The sequence below is a fragment of the Cryptomeria japonica genome, chromosome 7, assembly GCF_030272615.1.
Source record: "Cryptomeria japonica chromosome 7, Sugi_1.0, whole genome shotgun sequence".
Taxonomy (NCBI): domain Eukaryota; kingdom Viridiplantae; phylum Streptophyta; class Pinopsida; order Cupressales; family Cupressaceae; genus Cryptomeria; species Cryptomeria japonica.
This window is the reverse complement of record NC_081411.1, coordinates 841903411-841930626: the sequence shown is the minus strand read 5'-3', so window position 1 is coordinate 841930626 and position 27216 is coordinate 841903411. Positions and strand designations below refer to the sequence as shown.

At 36.9% G+C, this 27216-nt stretch overlaps 1 protein-coding gene across 1 annotated transcript; it reads left to right on the top strand.

Annotated features, from left to right (window-relative positions):
* Positions 1-4921: 4921 nt before the first annotated feature.
* Positions 4922-5565, top strand: LOC131074256 (RING-H2 finger protein ATL2-like). The gene has a single exon (XM_058010841.2). The coding sequence runs from the start codon at positions 4952-4954 to the stop codon at positions 5534-5536; it is 585 nt and encodes a 194-aa protein (XP_057866824.2). The 5' UTR covers positions 4922-4951; the 3' UTR covers positions 5537-5565.
* The last annotated feature ends 21651 nt before the right edge of the window (positions 5566-27216 follow it).

The window sequence follows — 27216 nt, the reverse complement described above, 5'->3', positions numbered from 1 at the left end:
GAACCTGGCATAGTTGATGTTGATCTGAAGTAGTACATAGTATTGGATTTTGATAATCCATTTTGTAAGTCAGTGAGACTTCCATTTTGTAGTTCAGCAGTGAGCTCTAGGCTGCTAGCCTTCCTACATGTGCAGGCCCCTCAATGTAAGTAATATTTGTTCATTGGCCAGTGAGTGAATATTGTGGGTCACAAATCCCACCGAGGTTTTTCCCACAACGGGTTTCCTCATTAATATCTTGTGTTATGGTGTGTTCTCCATGCTGTCTCTATTATTCTTATTTGCTACATTAATTCTTATTTACCGGTAAATTGTTTTGGGATACAAAGTTCTTAATAAGTTTAAATATTCTACTAACCAGTTAGACACTGATTCACCCCCCTCTCAGTGTCTTCGGGACTCTCATTGATTCTAACATTACCTTGTAACTGATGATCATGCTACTGAATCTGATGTTTATATTGGTAATAGTTCTTATTCTCATAGATCTCCTATCTAATGTTGTGTTGGTGATTTTGTTGACATAATCATTAGAAACCTTCTTATCTAGACGTTGCCCAACCTGTGGTAAACCATTGATTTCCCTAATGGCTTCCTTGGTGATCTTGTAAGGTCTATCCAACCAGAAAAACTCTCCATGTACTCTTCTCAAAACATACCTAATGATTTCATCTTTGAAATCTGGAATGTCTAGAATGCCGGTATACCCTAAGTCTTCAATGTGCTTGTATGGTGGTTTTTTTTTTTTTTTAGAATATCCCATAAGCTTGCTCATGTGCATGCCCTTTATATAAGATATCCCCAAATTCTCATTGTCACAATGTATGTATTCCCTAACATTTTCAATATAAACAACTCCCTCTAGAACATGGGAAAATGCTCCAACCAAATCATCTAGGGTAGCCACATGGGATACAAATTGAAAGTTGGCTTGGGACGATCTTTGACCTCTACAACAGTTGGATTTGCAACAAAGATAGGAATAGATGATGATCTCGCTTCCATGATTAATGCAAAATACCTAGTAATCGCTTCTGGTGAAACCCTAACAAACTCTTTCAGTCGCCGGTGAAATCGCTTAAGAAGAAATCTGATCACTCTTAGTCACTCTTAATCACACTGAATTGCTCTGAATGTAAGGTAATCATAAATGACATGAATTCAACCTTTTATCCTCCAAGAAAAAGAAAAACCCTAATCTTTCATTGACATCAATGATTGTTGGTGAAAGATACCAGATTTCAAACAAAACATCATGCTGAATAAGCATCTCCAATGTCTAGAACATCTTCTAGAACCTATTCTCGGGGCATATGCAACATCTTCATGAAATTTTGCCTACCCCTAAGGCATCTGCCTTAGTTACCGGCTGAGCTACCCATCGGTTTAGGAGCAACCTCCTCTGCTAGATTAGTAATCGGTGCATTCCCATCTGCTAATTGTTCTTTAGTTTTCCTAACCCATCTCTGGGTATGATCTTGTCGGATTTCATTAACCTTCTCTTTCCATTTCTCATTTGATCCTCCATTACCAACCGATGGATTTCGGCTTCTACAGAATTTCGCAATATGTCCAACCTCATTACATGCATAACATGTAACATTGTTCCTTTGAATTGCTTTGCTAAAACCGATGAAATTTCTTGACCTCCATTGATTAGCCATATGTCCAAATTTTCCACATGAATAGCATTTAACATTCATTCTATAATGTTTTGTCTTATGACCATACTTATTACATTTAGAACATTGACCAAGAGCAAAATCAGGGTTTTGATTTGCTCTATTTCTACATTGCCTAGCCATGTGACCAAATTTATTGCAAATAAAACATTTACCATTAAATTTATAAAACATGGAGTAGCCTGACATGGGAAAATATTTCCCACTAAATCAAGCTAACCATTGTGACATTTCAATTTGGGGCCAAACTAAGGGGAGTGGGGCTCCCTAGGTACCACACTCACTCCAAAGGAAGCCCAAATTGGGACTTGAGGTCCTATATAGGGCAAGAAAGCTAAAAACATATATTGAATTGAGTTGGGTTGAAAGCATACTGGGCACTGAAGTCTAGGAACACTAAAATGGGGTCTAGATAAGCAGAAATTTGCATGAGGGTGTAATTTTGTGATACTACAAAGGTATCACTTCCCTTGAGTGGATGGTACCATTAATTCCTTTCTATCCCCTATGGCAATCTTCATTCTTCCATTTCTCCTTCCTATCAATGCACATGTACTTTTGTGTTTCTTCTAATTTTACTTTATTTTTGTTACCTTTTATTTATATGGTCATAAGGATCGATAAGAAGGGGTTTTGTTTAAATTCATTATTTATTCATTCATTCTATTTCTTCCTCCCAACTAATAAGTTGAATTGTTTTATTTTATTTTATCCTCACCATTATGTTCCACTTGCTTTTGTGTTCAATTTAGTGTAAATAGATATTTTGATAGTTTATCTTTAGTTGCTACCTTAGATGGTCGAACTTGAAATGTGTATATTATAGGTTCTCAGTTCCTAAGACATAACTATAAGTGATCAAACAATTAGAATTGAATAAGAGCCTATTCCTAGAGTCTGATGAAGTATTAAAACAAGTCTTGATAGATTCAATTAAGGATAATGGAATTATTTAATTAACATCTTACATATAATACCTATTTCTATGAATTTATGTTTGGAAAACTGTTACTGACAAGGTCATAACACAAAGGTTGGACTTATGATCTATCTCTCTTCACAAAACCATAGAACATGCCACACCTTACACCTAGGGTACCTATAATCAATGACATTCCTTGCACAACTTGACCAATTTTTTTTAATTCAATTTAATTAACATCATAAATATTATACTTGATTTTATAAATTTATGTTTGGAAAAATGTTACCAATAAGGTCATAACATAGAGGTTGGACTTATGATCTATCTCTCTTCTCAAAACTATAGAACATACCACACCTTACACATAGGGTGCCTATAATCAACCACATTCCTTGCACAAGTCCACCAATCCCATGGAGCGAGTATTTCTAAGTAATGTAGACGAGTTGTAGGGTCACATTGGGATTAAAGGTGAGGTCAGGGAGAGCATGTAGGGTAGTTCCTTTATTGAGGCATTCATTAAATTTGAAATAAATAATTAATTATAAATAAAGTTAGTTATTAGATTTTAGAGTAATTTTGATGTTCGGCTTGAGGTTGTTTTAGAATTAAGAAAAGAAACGAGTTAGAGTTAAAGATAACACATTTAATTTTCTAGTTGTACTTCTTTTTTTAATTTGGTTTATCCTAAAATATAATCAGTCATTAAATTTAAAACATAACATAATAATAATGCTGAAATTCATTAAAAATAAAACAAAGATTTGATAACAATCTCTCTCTCTCTCTCTCTCTCTCTCACACACACACACACACACACACACACACACACATACACACCAACAATGTTTTGTGAATACATGACCCATCCTTAGTCCAAATTACAATGCAACTAGGGTTTTCATGAGAAAGTAATGGGTTCTTAAGGGATGTGACAATTCATTCATGTATGTAGATGTAAACATGAGATCTACAATTCTTTAATTCCTTACCACTTGTTGAATATGCTTTCAATGATCAAGCTTTCAACATATTTTTAAAGGATATGAAACTAGGTATTAGGGTATGTCTTTAAAGATAAAATAGACTATAATTGGGTAAAATCTATTGCTTAAGAGCTAATAGATAGTAATCTTATTTTTGAATTATGTAACATAGAATTTTAAAAATTAAATATGAATTTATGAACATGATTAATTTAACAATTCTATTTTAAAACAAGACTACATTAATGATCTAATATGAGATTTATGAATGTAATATAGAATATACAAATAAAATGAAAACAAAAATAATTTAAAAATGATTTCAAATTTTAATCCACTGTTACTCATATTAAATCATAATTCAATTCATCTCAAATATTACTAAATTGAATACATAAAATATGTACTTTACTTCTCTATAACTTTATTTTTTTCAAAAAATCTTTGGACAAAATTGTGTCCATAAGTTGCCATTGCCATTGGGAAACTAACTTAATAATAAAACTTGGGAATGGCACTTTGTTGGGATAAAAGTGTTGCTTTTGGCCAACCTTCTTCTAGATGGTCATTGAAACATGTTTAGAGACACTTTGCAGCCATGACATAGCATACACTATACTTGATATGACAATTACTAAACGATCCGATGAGATTTTTTGAGCAATCGTTGATCCAAAAGTAGCCCTTGGTGCAACATAAGATTGCGAAGTAGAATTTTTAGAGATCTTCATTTCTTGTCTGTTGTTATTGTAGTATGTAACGAATGAATTGACTAACGAAATATACCAGTAGTTTATCTAGAATTAACTTAGCAAAATGAAGTAACCAAACAAAATCGATAATAGATGAGAGTTTCATATCATTGAAATGAAATGCTATTCAATTTCAGGTTTCACACATCAATGATTCTTCTTAAGGTGGCATACTTGCAACAGTGGACAAAGGTCTCCATCAAGCTCAGTGCTCTCATCCACTGATCCCCACCTTTGGCTTATTTGATGGTTTTCTTTTCACTTAAGTTAGCTAAGGAAATGTGGTAAACCATAACGCCAATCAAACAAAAGTATCTTGACGTCTATTTTATCTTTGAATACTATTAGTTAATGTTAAAGGAAACCCTAACCACGAGTGGAAACTACGCACGCTTAGGTACAACATCAATAACAATTTGAACTTGCTTGTATCTTAAAAGAATGGCGCTTTCTCTTTCTCTTTCGGACAGTGACTATTTCTATTCATCTTTTGGGAACATAACTTTCTGAATAATATAGAAAGTGTCCCAACACTTTGTAGTAGAATTGAAAGCATTAACCCTAATTATGAGAACTCGATCATGTTGCTTGAGCATAGCATGTTTAATGTACTATCATACACAGCCTAAGTATTCAATATTGAGAGGCTTTTATTCTCAAGGTTGTTCAGCCATGGGTTCTCACAATCATGTTTCTCTCTTTGTAAACACTACTGCGGCCTGCACACTTGTGCTCTCTATGCTTATTTTTCTATTCCTTTGGATTTTTGTGTATCGTGGATGGAAGCCATGGATGAGAAGAGAAGCGACACCAAGTCCTCCACAGAATGTTAATGGTTTCTCAGAGGATCAGGTGGGTCACTTGATGATTGTAAGAAATGGTTTGAGTCCTGCAGTGGTTCAAAACATTCCCATATTAGAGTATAATTTAGGGAGCTTTGAAGATGGGCTTGAATGTGCAATCTGCCTTTCTGAATTTCAGGAGAATCGAAGTACAAGGCTTCTGCCCAACTGCAACCACAATTTTCACATAGAATGTATTGATAAATGGTTGCAATCTAATTCCACTTGTCCTCTTTGTAGAACTCGGGTTCAACCTCATGAACTTCCTTTCAAACCAGTGGATTCAGATACTCTTATCCAGCAGGTTTCTGACGTTAATAATACAGTAACAGGAGAACATGGTGATTGAAATGTTTTGATATGGAGTAATATAATAGAAAGATGATATCTTTGTCCTTTTGCTTCATTTGCTTATTGTTTTTCACCATTAGAATCAATGTGTCCATTCTCAAATAGGCCTTGATATATCCTTCTTCAAGTCAGGTTATGCCGATATTTTACATTAACTGTCAGAAAAATCATCTAAAATTGGCAATTCAGAACCAGCTAAAAGTTCCCCACGGTAAGTTGTTTTATAATAAAATAATTTTTTAATTTACATTTTTATTGGTTACATTTTTAACAATTAAGGGTTTGTTCAAAGCAAAATTGTGGTTATATGAATGAGATTATTAAATTTACAATATTGAGAAACAAAAGTTTGATATTCGTCATTGGGTCTTTGGTCTGCTGGTGAAGTTGAAAAGGTTATTAATGAGTCCACTAGGGATCAAATTTTGTTGAGTGCAAAGATCTGACATGTCATGAAGGAATTTGGTGGAATGGATACCCATCTTTGTAGATGAAAAATCCTTCATAAGGAAAAATGAAAACATTTAATGTCCATCTATTCAAGATTTATGGGAGGACAAGTATACTACATGAACAAAAATCACTCTTACATGTGCTCAATACTGCCAAAGGTAACAATAATTATAGATTTATACAATTTTTGTTCATCTTATTGGCTAATTCAATCCAATGCTTTGCAAGTTTGTTAATAACAAAATTAAGGATTATTTATAGGTATTATTAAATGGTTGAGAGGAATAAATATTTATAGTTTTGTTGGTTATTTATTACATGTGTATATATAGTTTTAGAGAACTAATATACATATCATTTCATAGATTTGATAGAACTTTTAGGTGATTCTTATATTAGTTATAAAATTCACGAATATAGTAATTTAAAAGATATTCAATAAATTTGTATGAAAGAAACAATTATGGAGGTATTTCAACTTTTAACATTGATGATCTTTTTCAAAAAATATCCAAAAATCTAAGTAATTCAATTGGTATTAATGGCAAGTATCCTCCAAAGAAGAAGAAAGTTCTCGATATGAATTAGTTGGATTTTAATGATCAAATAAAGCTATACTATCATAATAACATGATAGAGAACTATTTCAATTAGATTACTAAATTATAGTAAATATGTGCTAGCAAAGAAAGAGAAGAAGGGGAAGGAGGACAATAGAAAGAAGTAGTAGTAGGAAAAGAAGAAAGCTAGGCTAATGATATATTTTCATACATTATATAACTATTGGGAGATATGCCAAAGGTCTACCACCTAAATGAGACTAGGATCAAACCATTCAACTAATACTTGCAATGTCAAAACTTGTGTACTTGCACAATCTCACATCATGTTTTAGATTCACATTAATCTACACATTAGTAATATATTTTTTATATCTCTCCAATAAGCATATTTTTTGACACTTGAAGAGCATAGTATATTATTTCTTATGTTAGGAACATATGTGTAAAATTTCAGCAAAATTTGTTGGGATGATAGCATAATTTTAAGACATTTGTGCAATCCACTAGATTCCTAGGGATTCTTGATATTAAAAAGTGTACTTTCTACATTAATTTGACAAGACATGTGTAGTAATATCTAAACCAAAAATCAATGTCTTTCTCTCTCTCCTATCTAAAAAGGCCCACTGGTTTTTCCATTTTGAATGGACTTTTTACTTTATTTTTTATTCTAGTAGCTCTATCTCTCTCTCTTAGGAATTCTTTTCAAATACTTCTAGCTTTCACAATCACTCTTTTGGTTGTCTACTCATGTTTTATTTGTTATTCTCGATAGGTCGAGACTCTTCAAAGAGGAATACACCACCAAAAACATCTTTCACCTTTATTTATTTATACACTTGTTTTTCTTCTATGAGAGTCTCTTTAATGCAAAGATAAAGAAATCTATTGTAGTTATTTTTATTTACCTACAATGGTGATTCTCCAATCTCCCTATAGACCAAGGTTAAAACCGTTATCAAGAAAAATTAATTGTCAATGATTTTAGTCCTTAATACACTTAGGATTTAAAAGTACACATTCTCCAATCCTTTTTTATTCATTACCTATGGAGGTAGAAAGACCAAAATGAGGATTTGACTAAGGCAAACCCCTATATAACCCTAATATTTTTTTCTATCTTTTTGAGTTCACAAGTTGCAAGATTTTGGAGCTAGATTCAAGCATTTTGAGACCTTTTTGAGTGATTTGTAATCAAATGATAGCATGATGTTAGGATAAGGTGACATTAACGTTGCAATCATGATTCATTTTCATATTTCTACATGATCCTTGGAAGGTGTACTTAGATGCCTAAGGACATGTGAGATAAAAATATTTAATATTTATATACCTATGAAAAATTATAATTGCATTCATAGAGGTGGATCTACTTATTGGTGGAAATTACAATGCATATTCAAAAAATATGCCTTTCTGAAATCTACTTTAGGAGTGGGGTATCATTGGACTTGTATGTTTGTGCATGTTGACATATATCATTGATGTTGGGAATAAGGTGTCTCAACCTTAGAGTCTATACATGGATTAATTCTTGATTATTTTACTAATTACTTCCTAATTCTTAACTTACTATATTGGTTTTGTATATTAAAAAGTAGCACAACAAGGGTGTTGGCCCTTTACACTAACAACCCCCAAGCAACATTAACAACTAACAACACACTTACAACATATCAAAAAATAACTTTTAATAGTATTAGCAATAAGTATGACAATAAAAAGTATTATTAGGATATAACATAAAACCTCAAAAAACTAAAACCAACCATCTAATGGCTCCTTGAGCATATTGCTTTAGTATTCAGTGAAAAACATAAAAAGGATCCTTATAATTCGCTTTCTTTTCAACATCCTTTCCTATCACTTTCTTTTGCATTAGTCACAGAGAGGTGGTCGAGCTATGCATCACATGTAGGATAAACCTAGAAATACTAATCATCTTATTCTCCATCTCCAATACTTTCTTCTTTGGGGCTTCCAAATCTACCACAATAGTCTTGTTATGCCTTGCATATCCATTCCCCATTAGTTTCCTTGTGTTACAATATGGGTCCCTTGTTGTTGCTCACTTTTGCTTTGTTATTTTCCTTTTTGTTCTTACCTTGAAACTCCAAAGTCCCCAAGTCCTAAGGTCTCTCTTTTTGTTCTTTTGCTTTCACTAGCCTCAGAACTCTAGACCCCCAGAGTCCCGAGGTTGGTCTCCTTCTTTGTGTCTTTTGTTTGCTTGTTCTTTACCTCAGAACTCCGGGATTGCAGAGTCCCAAGGTGTGTCTTTTGTTTGCCCCGAGGTATGTATCTTAGATATGTTTGAGTCCTTTACCTTTGAACTCTGGACCCCCGGAGTCCCCAGGTATGTGTGTGAGTTCTTTACCTCGGAGCTCCAGAGTCCTGTAGTCCCGAGGTATGTGTGTCTAATCCTCACTGGAACCCCGAAGTCCCAAAGTGGATCCTGGTTTTCTTTCCTTCCTACCCCAGAACCCCAGATGCCCAGAGTCCTGGGGTAGGATGTTTTGTTTGGTGTTTTGTTTGTTGAGCTTGGAACCTCGGGACCCCAGAGTCCTGAGGTCTTGTTTAAATTGCTCGTATGGATAGGTTTTAGAAGGGGGTATAAAAAGAAATGATGGACTTTTAAAATTCATTTATGCATTCAGAGCTCCTTCTTCCTTGCCTCCTAACCACGAGCCTCCAAATTGTCGAGCTTCCTTTTGCATTCTTTGACATTTTTTATCCACCAGGTAGGTGATTTTTCTTGCCCTTTTGGTCATTTTTAGGTTAGATTTTCTTTCTTTATTGTTTTTGTTGTTTTTCTTTTCTTTTCTTTTCATTTTTTTTTGTGTCTTTCGCGTATCCTATGTGCCTTAATTTACCTACCTCAAAACCCTGGAGTTCCAGGTGGTTTTCTCTTCCCTCCAGAGTTCTGGGGTTTTGTTGAAACTTGCTTATCACTGACCCCGAAACCCCAAAATCTCAGAGTTCTAGAGTATTTATTTACGATGGAGCCCTATCATTTACCTTGGAACCCCAGAGTTCTAAGGTCTATCATTTATAAATGTTTCATTTTCTAAACTCCTATTGGTTATTTGGATCAGCACCATGGGATCCTGAGATGAGCTTAAAATCCTTACCCTAGAACCCCAGAGTTCCAGAATCAAGTGCTATCTACCCAACCCAAAACCCCAGAGTTTTGGAGTGCATCCATGAGTACCTACCCCGGAACCTTGGAGTTCCAGACCTTGTCTTAAAAGGAAAAACTCCCTACTCCAAAAGCCCGAAGTCCTGAAGTGAAGGAACTTTTTATGTTTTTTGTAAAGAACTGATCCTCATTTTCTTCTCATGGGTTCAGGCACTTTGATGGACTCATCTTCTAGAAAAAGAAGCAAAGATATTGACATACTTTTTGCTACCATGAAGTACCACTATCAAGGACAAGTCTATGCTTCAAAGTTGGATGACCAAGTCAAATGGGTTAGTGACACGAAGATTGGCCATATTGAAATTGAAGATATCAAAACTGAGTTAAAGAAGCCCAAACTACAGGCCCTACACAGGAGAATCAAAAGATCAGGCTTAGTGGAGACAACTATTTTTCCACAATCAGTGCAAGCACCAGAATTTATAATGACAATTGCTTAGTTCTACAACCCAGACACTAGAAAGTGCACTGACACATAGGGAAGGACAGTTGTAGACTTGTCTCTTGACATGCTGGTATTCGTGTTTGGTATCCCAACTAGAGAAGAGATATTCCTCTCAACTGAAGAGGAGGCCTTGAAGGCATGGAATGAAAAATTTGCAGCAAATAAAAGGCACATGAATGAAAACTGGCTAGAAGAAGAGAGGAAAATAGGTCTCAAGGCAACAAAGATCCTGAGTGCGAACTTCAAGGAGCCGCAAAGAGACTTGATTATTATACTAAGTAGGGCATTTCGCAAGCCTGATTGTAAGCATTTACATCAATGGATATTCCAGTTTATGACCACTATCCTAATTGGAAAACAATATTTTGATTGGCCGCAAATCCTATCTGACAACATTTTCGAACAAATGAAGGAAGTCCACCAGACTCAAAAGTTATTTTTCACATCTTATGTCATCTAGGTGGCTACCAAAGCTGGAAAGTTTCTAGGACTACAAGTAGAGGGTCAACTAGGGGATGAGGAAGGACAAAAGAAGGTATGGGAATATTATTCCCAACTCCCCCTAGCCAACGCAAAGGCTCATTTCAAAAGAATTAATAATGCCTTCATTTTTTCAGTAATAATTAAATTGACAGGAGACACAGGATATTAGATTAGCCCGGAGGCCATGGCTATTATCCAAGAGTGGGCATGTTGTTTTATCTAGAACCCATGCTCTACTTACATTAGGGTCAGCGGATTCACAGGGAACCCAATGTTTCTTCCTAGATGCTGCAATGGTAGAGTAATCTTATTGGAATATGTAAGGCAACTATTGGGCCTCCAATCTCTCTTATCTTCAAAACATAAAACAAGCATTGATTTTTCAATATCTATTGGATACTTCTCATGTTCTAAGATACAGGTTGCAAAGCTAGCAAATCCAGAGCTTCAAGATTTGAACTTGAAAGAGTATGATTATGCTAGGGAGTTGTATGATCCCTACAGGAAGCTCAAACAAGCTATGCCTAAGGCATATGAGGGACACAGGCTGAGATAGGAGGATTTTTCGGCCAACCTCCAGGATAGTTTTGAGGTCAAAGAGAAGAACTATAATGGGTTATATGTGCCATAGATAAGAAATTTTGAAATTAAGACCAATCTCCCTAAAGACCTCAGGGATGATGGAGACCTGCTCGATGTGGCTTATAAAGGATTAGAAATTGATAAGAAGCCCCTCTCCCCAATAAGGTGGTTCGAAAATGAGGATGTGAATATTGAAAAGATTTCTCAAGTGGTCATCAATAGGACCAAGAAATGGCTAAGCCAGAGGGTAAGGTTGAGTTCCTTAAAGGCAAAACAGAAGGAATCTACTTCAGGGGTACCCCAATCAAGGGGTTACAAGGAGTATGCTTGGAAGATGAGGTCAAGCTTAAGACAAAATAAGTCCACCGATCCTGATGAGGGGGAGAAACCTCAAGAAAGCACTGAGGAGTTGTTGAAGAAACTCTAAGAGAAGATGAAGGATTCTGAGCTATTGAAGAAGGCAACAGACCTTGGAGTGACTGACGGATTAGGAGCAGTACCACTGGCTAAATTCCTCCCACCAAGGACAGCTATAGGTGAGACTGCAGAAGAGGACACCCAAGAGCAGGAAGAAGAAATAGAAATTACTGAAGATATACCTACTCAACCACCTTCAACAGATGCCACAAAGGATCTAGGTACCAACACCCTTGCACCACCACTAGTTAATATACCTATAGGGTAGCCTGGAGTGCAAGGCTTCAAGTCTACCACCGAAGGAATAAAAGTTAGGAACATTGAATCTGATTTAGATCAGGAAGAAGAGGATCTTGAGAAACATCAGCCACTAGAAGGTGAGAAAGAAGGGGATGAGGAAGAGGACCTATTAAATGAAAGACTAGTTCTAACCCCTCAAGATTGAGAGGACCTCCTGTTGTCACATGGATTTGCACCAAATGCAAGCTTGAAATTCCTGCAATCCAGTGACACATTGGACTACTCCCAGGTTATGGGTATCCTAATATGACAGAAGACCTCCGGATTATAGGTCGGCTTCCTATTTGATCACCTAAAAACTAATGACTTCTTGACTGGAAAAGAGGTAGAAGGATATGCATAAAATAAAACTATAGATAAAAACGTGATCCACCAATGACTGAAACTGACTTGCAAATGCTTACAAACCTCACAAAATAATCAGATAATGAAGCTTTTTTATCTTACAACTCAAATATGCATGCTATTAGGATTCCCAATGATATTGAGAGGGGGGGTGAATCAGTATCTTACCAGTTAATGAATTTTCTGAATTTATTATATGAAAAGCATTCCAAAACTGTGTACCAGTAAACCAAAATTAATGCAGTAAATAAGAGCAACAACCACAACATGAAAGACACACCATAACACAATATTTTTAATGAGGAAACCCGGTGTGGGAAAAACCTTGGTGGGATTTCTGACCCACAATATTCGCTTACTGGCTAATAAGAGAATATTACTGTTACAATAGGGGCCTGCACATGCAAGAAGGCCAACTGCTCAAAGCTCACTACTTACATACAAAAAGTGTTGCCATTTTTTATGATTGATGCTATGATTGTCATTGACAGACACACACTTGATTTGAGATCACTCTTTGTATGTATGAGTTAAAGCTCAATGGTATTTGTTCCAACAGGTATGATGTATTATAGTCTTTAGACTATCGGTGTTTTGCAGAAAGTGTTTACCGCTCTGAAGCAGTATGAAGACCCCAAGCGGTTCAAGGATTCCAAGAGGTACGAAGGAACGAAGCAGCACAACTCATAGTTCTCAGTCTTCATTATTGTCAAATCGGCAACTGGTATTTTTCTTAAACCAGTATTTTGTATGAACCGGTAATACCCTGTGATGAGTTACCAATCAGCATTTTGTGATGAGTTACCATCCACCGATTGTTTGGTAGTGCTGACACTTTGTTGGTGCTTTTTGTGTCGTGCTACTAGATATGTCTAGATGCATTGAACCTAGTAAATTGTATTGTCATCCTATTGGACCGACATGAAATCAAATTCCTTGATAAGGACATCATGTCTAGGGTTTTAGGTTGTTGCTAGGGTTTAAGGTGGTTGATGAGTTTTTGTAAGGGTGAACACAAAAGAGAAGTTTAGATCTCTAAGAGAAGGTAGAGTGTCAATGTGTTGAAGACTTAAGTAATGCTGGAATGCATTAGGAACGAGCTATCAAGGATCTAACCAAGCAATCTGTGCTATTTGCTAGATCACTCACTTGTTGATTACTCATATCTTTGACAAGTCTGAAGCCATTAACCAAGTAGGCCCAAAAGCCTTTTGTAAATCCTCTAACAAGGTGGTTCACATCTATGGATCTAAAATCCTCTAGCAAGGTAGTCTTTAACCAGACTTATCTCCTAACAAAGATTGAAATTCCTAACAGGATCTGTTCTAGTAAAGAACATTGTATGACCTTAACCGGTCTGGTTCCTATTGTGCAGATAGTTACATGTGAGTTTCATCTCACTGTGGTTTTTCCCATTTGGGTTTCCATGTCAAAATCTCTTGTGTTATGGTGTTTGTGCTTCTGTGGGTGAATGCATTATTTGCTATTTGGTTTGCATGTGTGCTAACTAGTTTGTTTGCTAAAATTTTTTACCTGTTTACTAGTAGTCTAGTAAAGTGTTTAAGTACAGTAATTTTTGGCATACTAATTCACCCCCCCTCTTAGTATTCATCAATTGGTATCAGAGCCAACCTTTCTATAAGTTTAACCACTTGGAAAGAGATATGGGGGAATACACTATGAGGGAACTTACTCATTGGCTCACTCAGTCTGAGCAAGCCTATGATGATCTTATGGTCAAATATAAAGCCTCTCAGGCAAAAAGGAGAGAACATGCTGAAAAACTAATGGAGCTATCTGAAAATATTCTTCTGATGAAGCGGACATGGAAGCCCTAATTCAAGAATTAGAAAAGTTGAATGAATCCAATTCCAACCTGAGAAAAGAGTTGGAAGGACTGACTATTCGAATGTGCCAAGAGCTTGAGAACCGAAAGAAAGCTGAAGAAATGGGAAAAGACAAAGATCACGAAATCTCCAAGCTGAAGCAAGAGATCAATGACCTAACTGCTCAACTCCATGCGAGAAAAGTGGAAAAGGAAGACATGCAAGGAGAACTGAACATAGCCATCTCCGAGAATGCAAACTTGATGGAAACAAAGGCTACTATTCCCAAAGAACTCTCTGAGTCAAAGGAAAGACTTGCTAAGTTCAACAAGAGTACTGTTAAGCTAGAGCAAAAGCTTGAATCGGCCAAAGCTGTCAAGAATACTGATGGACTTGGTTACTCCAGTCATGAGGAAGGTGAGACCTCTGGTGCAAATGCTGAAGCATCGAAGAAACAATCGGCATCAAAGGATAAAGGTAAGAAAAAGTTTAAACCTATTTTCTTTAACTGTCTTAAAGGAGGACATACTGTTAATGTATGTAGGAGAAAAGCCTACAATAATTTTCCTTACTTTATAAACAATGTACCTAGATCCAATAAGTTCAATGGTAATTGTTATGCATGCAAAAAGTTTGGGCATAGAGAATCTGAATGCAAGTCTATTATGAACAACACTGGAAGATATCCTCAGAGGACTCAAGGAGTTGGTCCAGAACCTTTTGTGAACCGAAATCCCAACTAGTTTAATACCTTTAATCATCAGTCAGGAAGTGGTGGCTATCAAGCAGCAAGTGGATGGAGAGCAAACTATTTGATCTGTCATTGTCATGGTCACACTGCTGCAACATGAAGGAGGAAGAACAGTAACATGAATAATGGACCTTGGAGAGCACCTGGAATGGTCTGCTATCATTGCAACAAACCGAGTCACATTGCCAGATTCTACATAACAAGAATGAACATATCGGATGACATACTAGTCACTCTGGAAGGAAAGATTGATATTGAAATTATTCAAGTGGATATGAACAAAACCTGGAAAAAGAAACCAGTAGTGTTGCAAGAAGAACCGGTTTCTGCACCTAGTGTGGAAATCATGGAACCAGCAAACTAAGCATCAGAAAAGCTTAGGAGGAGCAAACGGAAAAATACTTCGAACCCCCAGTTTACACTAGTAAAAGACCTTAATCGGTATGAGATACTTGTCAGTTGGTAGAAGACCAAAAAGGGTAAAAGGCAAATTAGGGTTTACACCCTAATATTGGAGCATTTATTATGGTAGGTGGAGAACCTGTTTAAAAGGAATTTTCAAATCATTTCTCACTTGTCATTTTTTGAGAAAAGAAGTTTTTCAAGTGCAGAGCAAAGGAAAGCAATTTACACTGTGAATCAAAGAATTTATCAAATTCCCAAAGAAGAATCTGAAGCAAACATCTGTTGAGAGGAGTGTAGAATGCAAAGAGATATCTCTACAATCGAAGGAGTGTGAAGCAAAGTTCAAATTGTGAAGCCCTAAATTTCAATCTGCGAAGGTATTTTTCATAATTCTTCATTTATCATGGCTTCCACATCTCATGATAGCTCTAGTGCACCTATTGATTCTATGGACTTCATTCAACGAAAGTCAAAATACAATGCCCTATCTCAAGTACCTGCTGGTGTAATAGTAGAAGAAGGCATTTCTGACTACATAGACTGCAAAATTGAAGACCTAGGGTCTCTTTTAATCCATTCCCAATTGAGCTTGTACTATGGAAAGGATAAGAAGATTAAACTGGAATTCAGCATTCTGGAAAAGAAGAAACTTCAAAATGCAATTTACTTTCTTGAAGAATTTTTGGATGATCACATTCACATTATTCTAAGCAGGGTACATGGTGATAAGATGTACCTAGAGCAAACACATGATATCACACCTGAAGCGATTCTTGCCATCACCAGTTTCTGTAACAAAGGGGAAGTGCCAACCCTAAGGAATGTCAGCAAGACTGTAATGTCCAAGCTCACCGGTTCGATGAGCGACTCATGTGGTATGACTATCAACTTAATCAAGGATGATCTGGTCAAGTATACTTGCATGGTGATAGGTTACTGGATATTCTCTGCTAGTAGAATTAATTTTGTCTCTGCTGCAGCGGTAAATGCTGCTTACAGGATGATCAAGGAAGATGCATTGTTTGATCTGTGCACTTGTATGAAAAGACAACTTATGTTGAATCATAAGTCTATCAAAGAGGACAATGCACTGAGATTTAAGTTCAAACAACTACTGGTTGGGTTGTTCTTTTACTTCCAAGGATACTTTCTAGGAGTAGGTGACATTCAGTAGTCTGCCAACCAACCGGTGACAAAACAAATCAAGGAAAGCCTACAAGTGGTTGGAATCAGCTATCTGGAAGCACTGAACAAATACTTTGATGAGTTTAGACGCAAGATGAGCCAAAGGATAAGAATATTCGATGATTTAGTCAAAAAGTATGAGGAAGACATCTGCTTCACCATCAAAGTGGATGAATGCATAATGGAGGCTGTTGAGCCTAAGCATGAAGAAGTAGAGCCTATGGGCTATGAGGTAATGAATGATATGTTAGATGGGTATGCTTCTACCCTTATTGCCTCACCTCTTGATCCTAAGGAAAAGAGAACCAGTACCTATTTTGAAGGGGTTACACTGGTTGTAGAACCCTTAGAAAAGAAAGGAAAGGTAGTGCCTTCAGCATCGGCACTGGTTACTGTAGCCAGTCCCAAAGTGACCAAGCAGTCACTAGCTAAGAAGAAATCAGAAGCTACACCTGCCAAAGTCTTTGAGAGGAAGTGGAAGACAAAAAGCAATACACTAGGCTCAGAAGAAACTATGTCAGAAGAACCACCTAAGAAGATCAGGCAAACAAAGAAAAAGACAAAGAATGAACCGGCATCATCTGCACCGGTAAATATTGATATTTCTTCTTACAAACCTTTGACACATTGTCAAAGAACTATAAAGAATATTAGGTGAAAACTATTGAATGATTTATTTGATTGTTTTGATGACTTCAATGATGATGAAAAGGAAGAAGTTGAATAGGAAATCATTAAGTATTTGTGTGTTAATGACTGGTCGCCTTCAAAAATTAGATCTGAGACACCAGATTCTTTGTATAATTTTCTAGATAATAAATGACACATTGCCATAGAAAAGGAATAGGAAATGAGGGAGGAAATATTTGCTCAACATTTTCCTGATGTATCAAATTCAGAACTTTTCGAAGTTATGAATAAATACAAAGGCCTCTTCTTCATGAGATGAAGAAGACTCCCATTACTGGAAGGAAAGGTTCATGAAGTGATAAAAGATACACATACTCATGCTCAAGAATCTCTTAAGATGCATCAAGTGGTTGAAGCCAATAGAAAAGCTGAGCAAGAACCAGAAACTAGAAAACCGGATGAGGTGTATAATAGTGAAGAAGAACCGGTCATAGAACAAATGGACCCCATTGATGTTGATGCCTTAGATGGTGAAAATGTTACTCAGGATACACCATCAGAAGGAACAGGACAGGAAAAGAAGATAGAAGAAGAAAAGAAGCAACAGGAAGCAGAAAAGAAGAAACAGGGAGATGAAGAGGATAAGAGAAAAGAAGAGGAAAAGAGGAAAGAGGAAGCAGATAAGAGAAAAGAGGAGAAAAGGAAGAAAGATGAAGAGGATAAGAGAAAAAAGGAGAAAAAGAAGAAAGAGGAAGAGGATAAAAGAAAAGAAGAGGAGAAGAAGAGAAAATAAGAAGAAAATAAGAAACAAGAGGAAGAGAAGAAGAAGAAGGAAGAGGAAAAGAAAGAAGAGGAGAAGCGGAAAGAGGAAGAGAAGAAATAGGAAGAGGAAAAGAGGAAGAAGGAAGAGGAGAAGAAGAAGGATGAAGAAGAGAAGAAGTGAAAAGATGAAGAGAAGAGACAAGAAGAAGAGAAAAGAAAGAAAGAAGAAGAGGAGCAGAGGAAGGCTCAAGAAGACTAGCAAAAAGCCAAGGATAAGAAAGCAGTGGAAAAGAGCACATAGGTGGAGACCCCAATGGCAACCAGTAGTCAAGCTAAACTAGCTGACATTACCAATCCTATTGACCTCCAGTCTACAAATGAATTAGAGCTACTACAGAGCATTAAGCTTGCTCAAGAGCGATTGGATTCTCTAAGGAGGAAAAAGGAGGAAGATGTTATCCAAACTATGGTGGAAACACTTACCAGTTTGATACCTAGTACAAACCTTCCCAGTACCGATTCCTCACTTGCACAATTGAAGCTCCTATGCACAGTTGTAGAAGACCAAGTACAAAGCCTGGAAGAGGTTGCAGAAGCAAATGCCAAGAAGGAACATCAACAGGCTCTGGACACTGCCTTGGTGAGAAAGTTAACAGAGCTCTGATTTGATCTCCAGAAGGCACAAAAGGACATTAGAGATGTAATGAATGAGGGAAATATACTACTCAGTAAGATTTTCCAACCTCATTTATTCTATGATGATGTGCTCACTCAGAAGGACAAATTGCAATCTGATATGTAGTCATTTATCAGCACCTTCAAGATGTCATATGATTGCTTTTCCACATATGGTCAAACTGTTCACTAGTTTCAACTTCAGTCTGCAAGACTAGAGGTGGAGATAAGCAACTAGACATGAAATTTGCAGGAACTTCATGTAAAGCAGAAAATCGCGAGCGAACCCTAAGTGTTCCTCCCCACCACTCCGAGGAGAGGGGAAGGTGGTCACTAGGGTTGACGGTTTTCATTTAGGGGAGAATTTACATTCAAAAGAGGGGTTGAAACCCACAAGATCTAATCCCACACCATGCAAGATTGGATTCTAAATGAGTTTCAAGGGTTAAGACAGCAAGCTACCCTCTTTTGTAAAGAACGTAGATAGAAGGATTAAGCTAGGAATGCATGAAAAGTGAGAAAGATTCACTTATAAACTGAGATAGGGATATAGGATGAAGCTGCGGACCTAGAATCAGCAGTAAAATGTCGAGACGATGTTGTCCTGAAAATTTGAGCGAAAGTTGATAGGATGATGGTGCCCAGCATGCACACGGTCCTTCGAAAAATCTACGAAACGAAGGGGGATCTGTTCGTCTCTGCACAAGGATTCCAGATCTTCAATTATAGCCGCGTACTTGCAACCTACACACAGAAAAGTGAAGACGATTGGAGGGTTAGGGATTAGGGGTTTGCCCTTAGGTCAAACCCCAGTTTTGGAATTAACCAAGAAATGAGAAATGTTGTAAATGTAAATGATTGTAATGTAAACAAGTACTTGATACCTTGTTGTAAGAATGTTTGTATTCTTACATGCGAAGGTGTAAATGTTGTTGTATGTTGTATGTTGTATGTGATCTCCTCTTCAATGGTTGAATCCTTTGTCTTGAATGCAACACTTAGCCTTGAATGGAGACTTAGAATAATCAATTGCTTGAAGGAATGCTTGAATGCTTGAATGTTTGAATGTTTGAATATCGCTTCCGCGTCTTGTACACATATGTCCTTCCTTTTTTCATCTACCAAAATGGGAGAGGAAAATGTAGTTTATATACTTGTCAATTAGGGTTAAAAGACTGATTTTTCCGACCTTAGGCCGACCTGGGAAGATTATTTTCCAATTTGCAAACATAAAGACCCGAGACCCAAAAGAGACCGGGCCCAAAAATAGGGCCAGGGACCAGGGCGCTAGGCACCATGGTCCTGGGGGACTAGGGCGATGGGCACCCTAGTCCTGAAGGACCAGGGTGCTGGGCACCATGGTCCCACCTCCAGGGACAGCAAGGTGCAAGGAGGATCAGGCCAGGGTGCTGAAAAATGCAGTTTTTTGATGTCATGAACAAGTTTCGGGGTCTCCATTCAGGTTTAGTGTTGCGTCGCCATCGTGAAGACCCAAATGCGGTCGAAATTGCAAGTGTCGCAATTTTAGGATGCTACATTTAGCCCCCACTTTAGCGGGAGTATAAGCGTACACTCATACTTCTGGTAAAGTACAAGGAAACAAAATTGAAAGACTTTCACCACGTCAAGGAGGCAAGATACACCAAGCCCCCAGTGGAATAAGGATCTTACAACTTCGATTGAAAAAGTAAAAGGGAAGATCACAAGGGAGAACCATGACTATCAGTAGTAAGGTTCCCTCACTATGAGTCATGCAAGAAAAATACTAAAAATTTTCAAGGCAAAGCTAAGTTTGCCAAGAAATTTTTGAGTATCCTGAAGGGATAGACGAGGTGTATGCCCCCCTATGTTAAAGCGATCGCACACGCCTCAACGGGGGTGATTTCTTTAAGGTAGTGATACACATAAGAAATAAGAAGGGAAAGGAGCACATTATCACAAAGATTTAGCCCCCAAGTGTGAGATAAACCCAAGGATAATAGACACAAAACATGAATCATGAGGTGACTTCGCTTTCCTCAGGGTCAGTATGCTGTATGATAATTCATGTAGATCATATGTATGTATGCATAATTGTTCTTCATTCCCCAATCAAGGAAGGTCACCTAGAAGAAGGGAACACATGTGTCTTTTGAGTCAACATGAGAGAGACCAAAAGAGATCTCAATGCTTTGCATCGTCCTCAAGTAGACAACACTAAGTACAACAAATAGAAGAATGAGAATAACACATGGAAGAAGTAACAAAAGAGAGGAGGAGAGAATCTGCTATGCTAATGAACTAGTCTAGCACGTCATCTACCCCCTGATCTTGCTGATCAATATTTCGGGAAGGCAGGGAACACGCTAGAGGAGGAACATCCAACATAGTAGATGGAGCTATCACAAGATCCAAACAAGGGCTATGTTTATGTTCCAAGCCACGTTGTTCTTGTCTAGGAGCTAGGATAAGTGCTTTAGAAAATTCGTTAGATAAATGGTTATCAACATCAACATATTCATATTCACCATCAGAAGCAAGAGAAGTAACATTTTCATCATGAATAACATTTTCATCTATATCATCATCAAGATTTATAAAAATAGGATCTTTAACTCGCACAGGATCAAGACCATCATGCATCTTATGTTTAGGAGATTTTGGAGAAAATGGAATAATGTTTGTTGAAGGTGTTTTTGGAGATTGCAAAGTTTTAGAAGCAGCTACTTGAGCTCTAAGACGATGCTTTCATCGGCGTTCACGTGTAGAACGGTTTCGTCTAGTCTTAGTAGGAAGTGGAGAAGATTGAGGAGGAGGAATGTTCTCATCCTTATCACTTGGGTGTTTAGGTTGTGGTCTCTTAGGCTAGATAATAGGAGAAGAGGAAGGTCTCTTCTCTCCATAAGAGGAAGGAGGAGGAACTACTCCATATAAAGGAAGAATATTTGGTTTAGGAAGGAGACCAAGTCCATCATGACGAGGAGGTATAGGTCTACTTTTAGAAAGTTTATTAGACATAGACATAGTCACATCCATAGGAATGGGTTGGGAATCTTCTTGAGGAAAGACATTAGTTTTATCTTTCAAAGGAAGAACTTCCTTCTCAAGAATGATAGGAATATCAAGTTTGGGTGTTCTAGGTTCACTTAGAGATAGGATCATATTTGTGTTCCACTTTTGATAAGATTTGAAAAGATGATCACTTCGCGGTGGAAGAGATTGGAATTGTTTAGGCCAAAAATAATCAATAGGAAAGCTAGAAGTTCTTTCAACTGGTTTAAAGAGACTATGATTGATAGTAACAACTTCACCATTATAGGGAAATTTCAAACATTTATGAATAGGAGAAGCAATAGCTTTCATGGAAGATAGCCAAGGATAGCCTAGCTTCACACGAAATTGTTCGGATGAAGGAATAATAGCAAAGCTCACATCAAGGGACTTGTTATGGACCTCAATAGGTAATGTAATAGAACCAATTGCAGGAGAGGAAAATGCATCAAATAATTTCACAACCACATTTGTTTTGTCATAGATCACTTGATTCAATTGCAAAGTGAAAAGGAATTCTTCAGTAATAACATTAACCATGCAAGAAGGATCAATAAGCACTCCACGACAAGGTGTATTCTTGACTTTTGCAACTATATATAAAGGACTGTCAGGTGCCCTGATAGTTTCACTAGAATCGAATGTGATGGGAGGTTCTTTAGGGTTTTCTTGCTGCTCTACAAAGTTAATCGCATTCGGAGTCATAGACACAAGACCATTAGATGAGAAAGAGGAATCATTAGCCTCAATCACATTAGAGGTATGAGAAGGTAATGGATCAGTAAAAATCTAAAGATTTTGGTTAGGAGGAGCTACAGATGTGTTGCTTTTATCATTCACTCCCGAAACAGAGATAGTATTATTATCAATCAAATCTTGAATTTTACCCTTTAAAGCAAAACATTTTTCAGTATCATGCCCAGGTTGACGATGAAATTGACAAAAAGATTTGTTATCAAAATAGGGTGAATTAATCTTTGCAGGATCTATTTTCCTTATAGGAGGAAGAGTAAGCACATTTTGTTCCAATAACTTATTCATAATACTATGCAATGATTCATTCAAAGGAGTAAACTTTCTTTCTTTCTTGAAAAACTTAGAAATAGGAGGCACACCTGATGCTGCATTCACATTGTTGTTGATGATGTTTTCATTGAATTTGATGGACTCTCTGTTCGGTTTAAACTTCCCAAATGGTTGTTGACTACTATCACCCTTATCACTCGGATCCATAGGATGTGATTGTTCCATTTGACTCATAGTCAGTTGATAATTGTGAAGAGTTGCACACAACTGTTGGAAAGAAGTAAACTCAGAAAACAAAAGTTTGTCTCGAATATCTTTTTGTAAATTAGAAATAAAGATTCTTTGAATATCATTGTCAGGCACTGGAAAAGAAATTTGAGCATACAAATGCTTATATCTACCAATGAAATCAGTCACTTTTTCTTTAACACCTTGTTTACAATGCATTAAATCAATCAAAGTAACTTTAGGACTTATATTGTTTTGAAATTGTTGAATAAAAGCATTTGCAAGTTGTTCAAAAGAAGTAATAGAATAAGAAGGCAACGAGCAATACCATTGTAGGGATTTATCTCTTAATGTTCTAGTAAACAGTTTTGCAAGCAACCTTTGGTCATAAGCAAAATCGGTACATATTGTTTGAAAAGTCTTAACATGTGTTAGAGGATCACCTTTACCATTATAAAGCTCCAAATGTGGGATTTCAACATGTTTAGGAGGGATAGCTCGAACAATGTCAAGAGAAAGTGGGCTCGCAACATCAAATGTGGGCACACTAAACTTAGATTGATTCATAGAGGCAATTTGTTGCTGTAAAGAAGAGACAGTTTGTGCAAGATTGTTAATGGTCGCTTCAGTTGAAGAATTCATATTAGATGTGTTAGATTGAGATGGAGGTGTTATGTTATTGAAAGAAGGTAGAGAGTAAGGTGGCGGGACACTATGATAATTAGTCATAGGAGAGGATTGGAAAGGAGGAACACTACAAGGAGGAATGGAATGGTTGAATGAATTGCCCCCATGACTGGTAATCATAGGCAGAATATCTTGTATAGAAGTAGTCATTATGTTTGATGTAAAGGTAGGTATACTAGCAATAGAAGTTGTCAAAGGAATAGAATGATTGACTTGAGTAGGAGGTTGTGTATAACCTAAAGTTTCGGCACAACTCTTCATAGGCATCACATTCGAATCCACAATGTGTGCAATACCACGCAAAATATCAATTCCATTCTTATCACTTTGAAGCATATGTTTTAGACCCTCAATTAAAGGAAGAGCTTGACTATTGGGGTATTCTTGAGACATCCATTGTCGAAAATCATCAAATTGGTTATCCAATTTCGAAAGTTGTTCTTCAGAAACCTCATGGAGAGCTTCTTCATCATTAAGAGGATTAGAGGAATTACCCATGTCCTCATTAAAAAGGCTATTCAAATTAGGTTCCATCTCCTCAGTAATTAAACCTTGGAAAGACTTAATTCTAAGGCTTCTTCTAACGGGAATAGTGTAAGTAGGGCTTATTGTTGTAAAACTCATGCATTAGAGAGAGAGAGAAGATTTTGAATTTAGAGGTAGAAAATTTCAATAAAATCAGCCAATCTCCTAGATTTAAGCTGTTAAATGCAATCACGACAATCTCCCGAAATTTCGGAAAAAATGTCAGGGACCGTTGCGCTCGAAGTGCACATGGTCCTCGCAACTTTTTTCAAAATTTGCAGGGATGAAAGTTATGATGATTTTAAAGCTAATCTGAAAAAATTGAGTGATTTTACAATCAGTAGATAGGCCAAATTAAAGTTGCAATCTCAAAATTGAACCCTACCCAGATTGTTGAAAAATGTAAAATTTGAATTTTGAAAAAGAGAGGGAAACTGAAATTTTGAATTTTATGATTTTAGAAGGAATACCAAAAGCAATGCAAGCTTTGAAATTTGAAAATTGACTCAATTTCACGCAAAATTCAATTTTGAAAGCGGAAATCAAAGTTGTTGTAATTAAACACTTAATTTCAAAAATCACAAATTGCAAAAAATTTGAATAAAGCACTGAAATTTTGAATGAATGCCAACACACTTTTCAGATTTAGGATAGTAAGAAGCACAATTTTGACACAAAATTTCAATTTCAACAATTTTTGAATGATTAGGAGCCTTAATCCAAGCAATCACTAGATCAATTTTGACTTTAATTTTGAAAGTGTTAGAATTGATGAAATCAGCCAAAATTCTAGATTTTAGCAGAAAAATACAGTAAGATCTAACTCCCGAAATTTCAGAAAAAATGTCAGGGACGATGGCGCTTGGGGTGCACATGGTCCTCAGAACTTTTTTCCAAATTTTCAGGGATGAAAGATATTATGATTTTGTTGCGGAATCCAAAGTTACAGTCGATTTGGAGATGTTTTGATCAGTGAAATTGTTGGTCAAAGGTTGAATCAAGATGGTTTTAAAAATTAGGGTTTTGACACTTAACCACTTAATTTTCAGAATTAAAGCACAAATATGAATTGACAATTTGTAATAGAAGGGTAGATCTGAAACAAGCATTAACAATTAAACATTTCACAAGCTCAATTACTGAAAAGAAAATTTAGGGTTTTTATGCAATCAACCTCTAAAATTTGCAAAAGATCAAACATGGAAATGTAATAAAGGCATCCAATTTTCAGATCTAACCATGAATAATCAGAAAGGATGTTCACGTCGAGTTCACCAAAATGTAAAGCAGAAAATCGTGAGCGAACCCTAAGTGTTCCCCCCACCACTCCGAGGAGAGGGGAAGGTGGTCACTAGGGTTGACAGTTTTCACTTAGGGGAGACTTTACATTCAAAAGAGGGGTTGAAACCCACAAGATCCAATCCCACACCATGCAAGATTGGATTCTAAATGAGTTTCAAGGGTTAAGACAGCAAGGCTACCCTCTTTTGTAAAGAACGTAGATAGAAGGATTAAGCTAGGAATGCATGAAAAGTGAGAAAGATTCACTTATAAACTGAGATAGGGATATAGGATGAAGCTACGGACCTGGAATTAGTAGTAAAATGTTGAGACAATGCTGTCCTGCAAATTTGAGTGAAAGTTGACGGGACGGTGGTGCCCGGCGTGCACACGGTCCTCCAAAAAATCCGCAAAACGAAGGGGGATCTGTTCGTCTCTGCACAAGGATTCCAGATCTTCAATTATAGCCGCGTACCTACAACCTACACATAGAAAAGTGAAGATGATTGGGGGGTTAGGGATTAGGGGTTTGCCCTTAGGTCAAACCCCAGTTTTGGAATTAACCAAGAAATGAGAAATGTTGTAAATGTAAATGATTGTAATGTAAACAAGTACTTGATACCTTGTTGTAAGAATGTTTGTATTCTTACATGCGAAGGTGTAAATGTTGTTTTATGTTGTATGTTGTATGTGATCTCCTCTTCAATGGTTGAATCCTTTGTCTTGAATGCAACACTTAGCCTTGAATGGAGACTTAGAATAATCAATTGCTTGAAGGAATGCTTGAATGCTTGAATGTTTGAATGTTTGAATATCGCTTCCGCGTCTTGTACACATATGTCCTTCCTTTTTTCATCTACCAAAATGGGAGAGGAAAATGTAGTTTATATACTTGTCAATTAGGGTTAAAAGACTGATTTTTCTGACCTTAGGCCGACCTGGGAAGATTATTTTCCAATTTGCAAACATAAAGACCCGAGACCCAAAAGAGACCGGGCCCAAAAATAGGGCCAGGGACCAAGGCGCTAGGCGCCATGGTCCTGGGGGACCAGGGTGCTGGGCGCCCTAGGCCTGAAGGACCAGGGCACTGGGCACCATGGTCCCACCGCCAGGGACAACAGGGTGCAAGGAGGATCAGGCCAGGGTGCTGAAAAATGCAGTTTTTTGATGTCATGAACAAGTTTCGGGGTCTCCATTCAGGTTTAGTGTTGCGTCACCATCGTGAAGACCCAAATGCGGTCGAAATTGCAAGTGTCGCAATTTTAGGACGCTACACTTCAATTGGTCCTACTGCCAAGACTGCAAATTCTCCAAAAATGCTATCTAAATCTTGATGCCCTAACGGTCACTCAAGAGATGAGAATGATAGATGCCATGGAAGAATAGGTCTCCCAGATGCAGAAAGAGAAAGAGGTGGCTACCTCCCTACTTGACTCATGATCCTTATCCATGAAGCAATTTTTGCTAGACTTTAATCATTTTTTGACAAGTTTTACTCTTTACTGTCATAAACACTTATTATTTTAATACTAATGAAACAAGGGTTAGTCTGCAATACTTTTGTCATTGTTGGCAAAGGGGGAGAAGTATAAATTTTGAATGTTTTGATGTATAATTTCATGTTATTTCTGTTAAGGAGTAGTATACATTATAATTTCTGCAAAAGGGATAGTGTATATGCTTAGGGGGAGTAATTTTGTTTATGGCATATTTTTGTTGTAAAACACTTAGATGTCAAAATTTTCCTAAGTGTTGCCATCAATGCCAAAGGGGGAGATTGTTGGCATTTTTGATGATTGATGCTATGATTTTCATTGATGCACACACACATGATTTGAGATCACTCTTTGTATGTATGAGTTAAAGCTCAACCGGTATTTGTT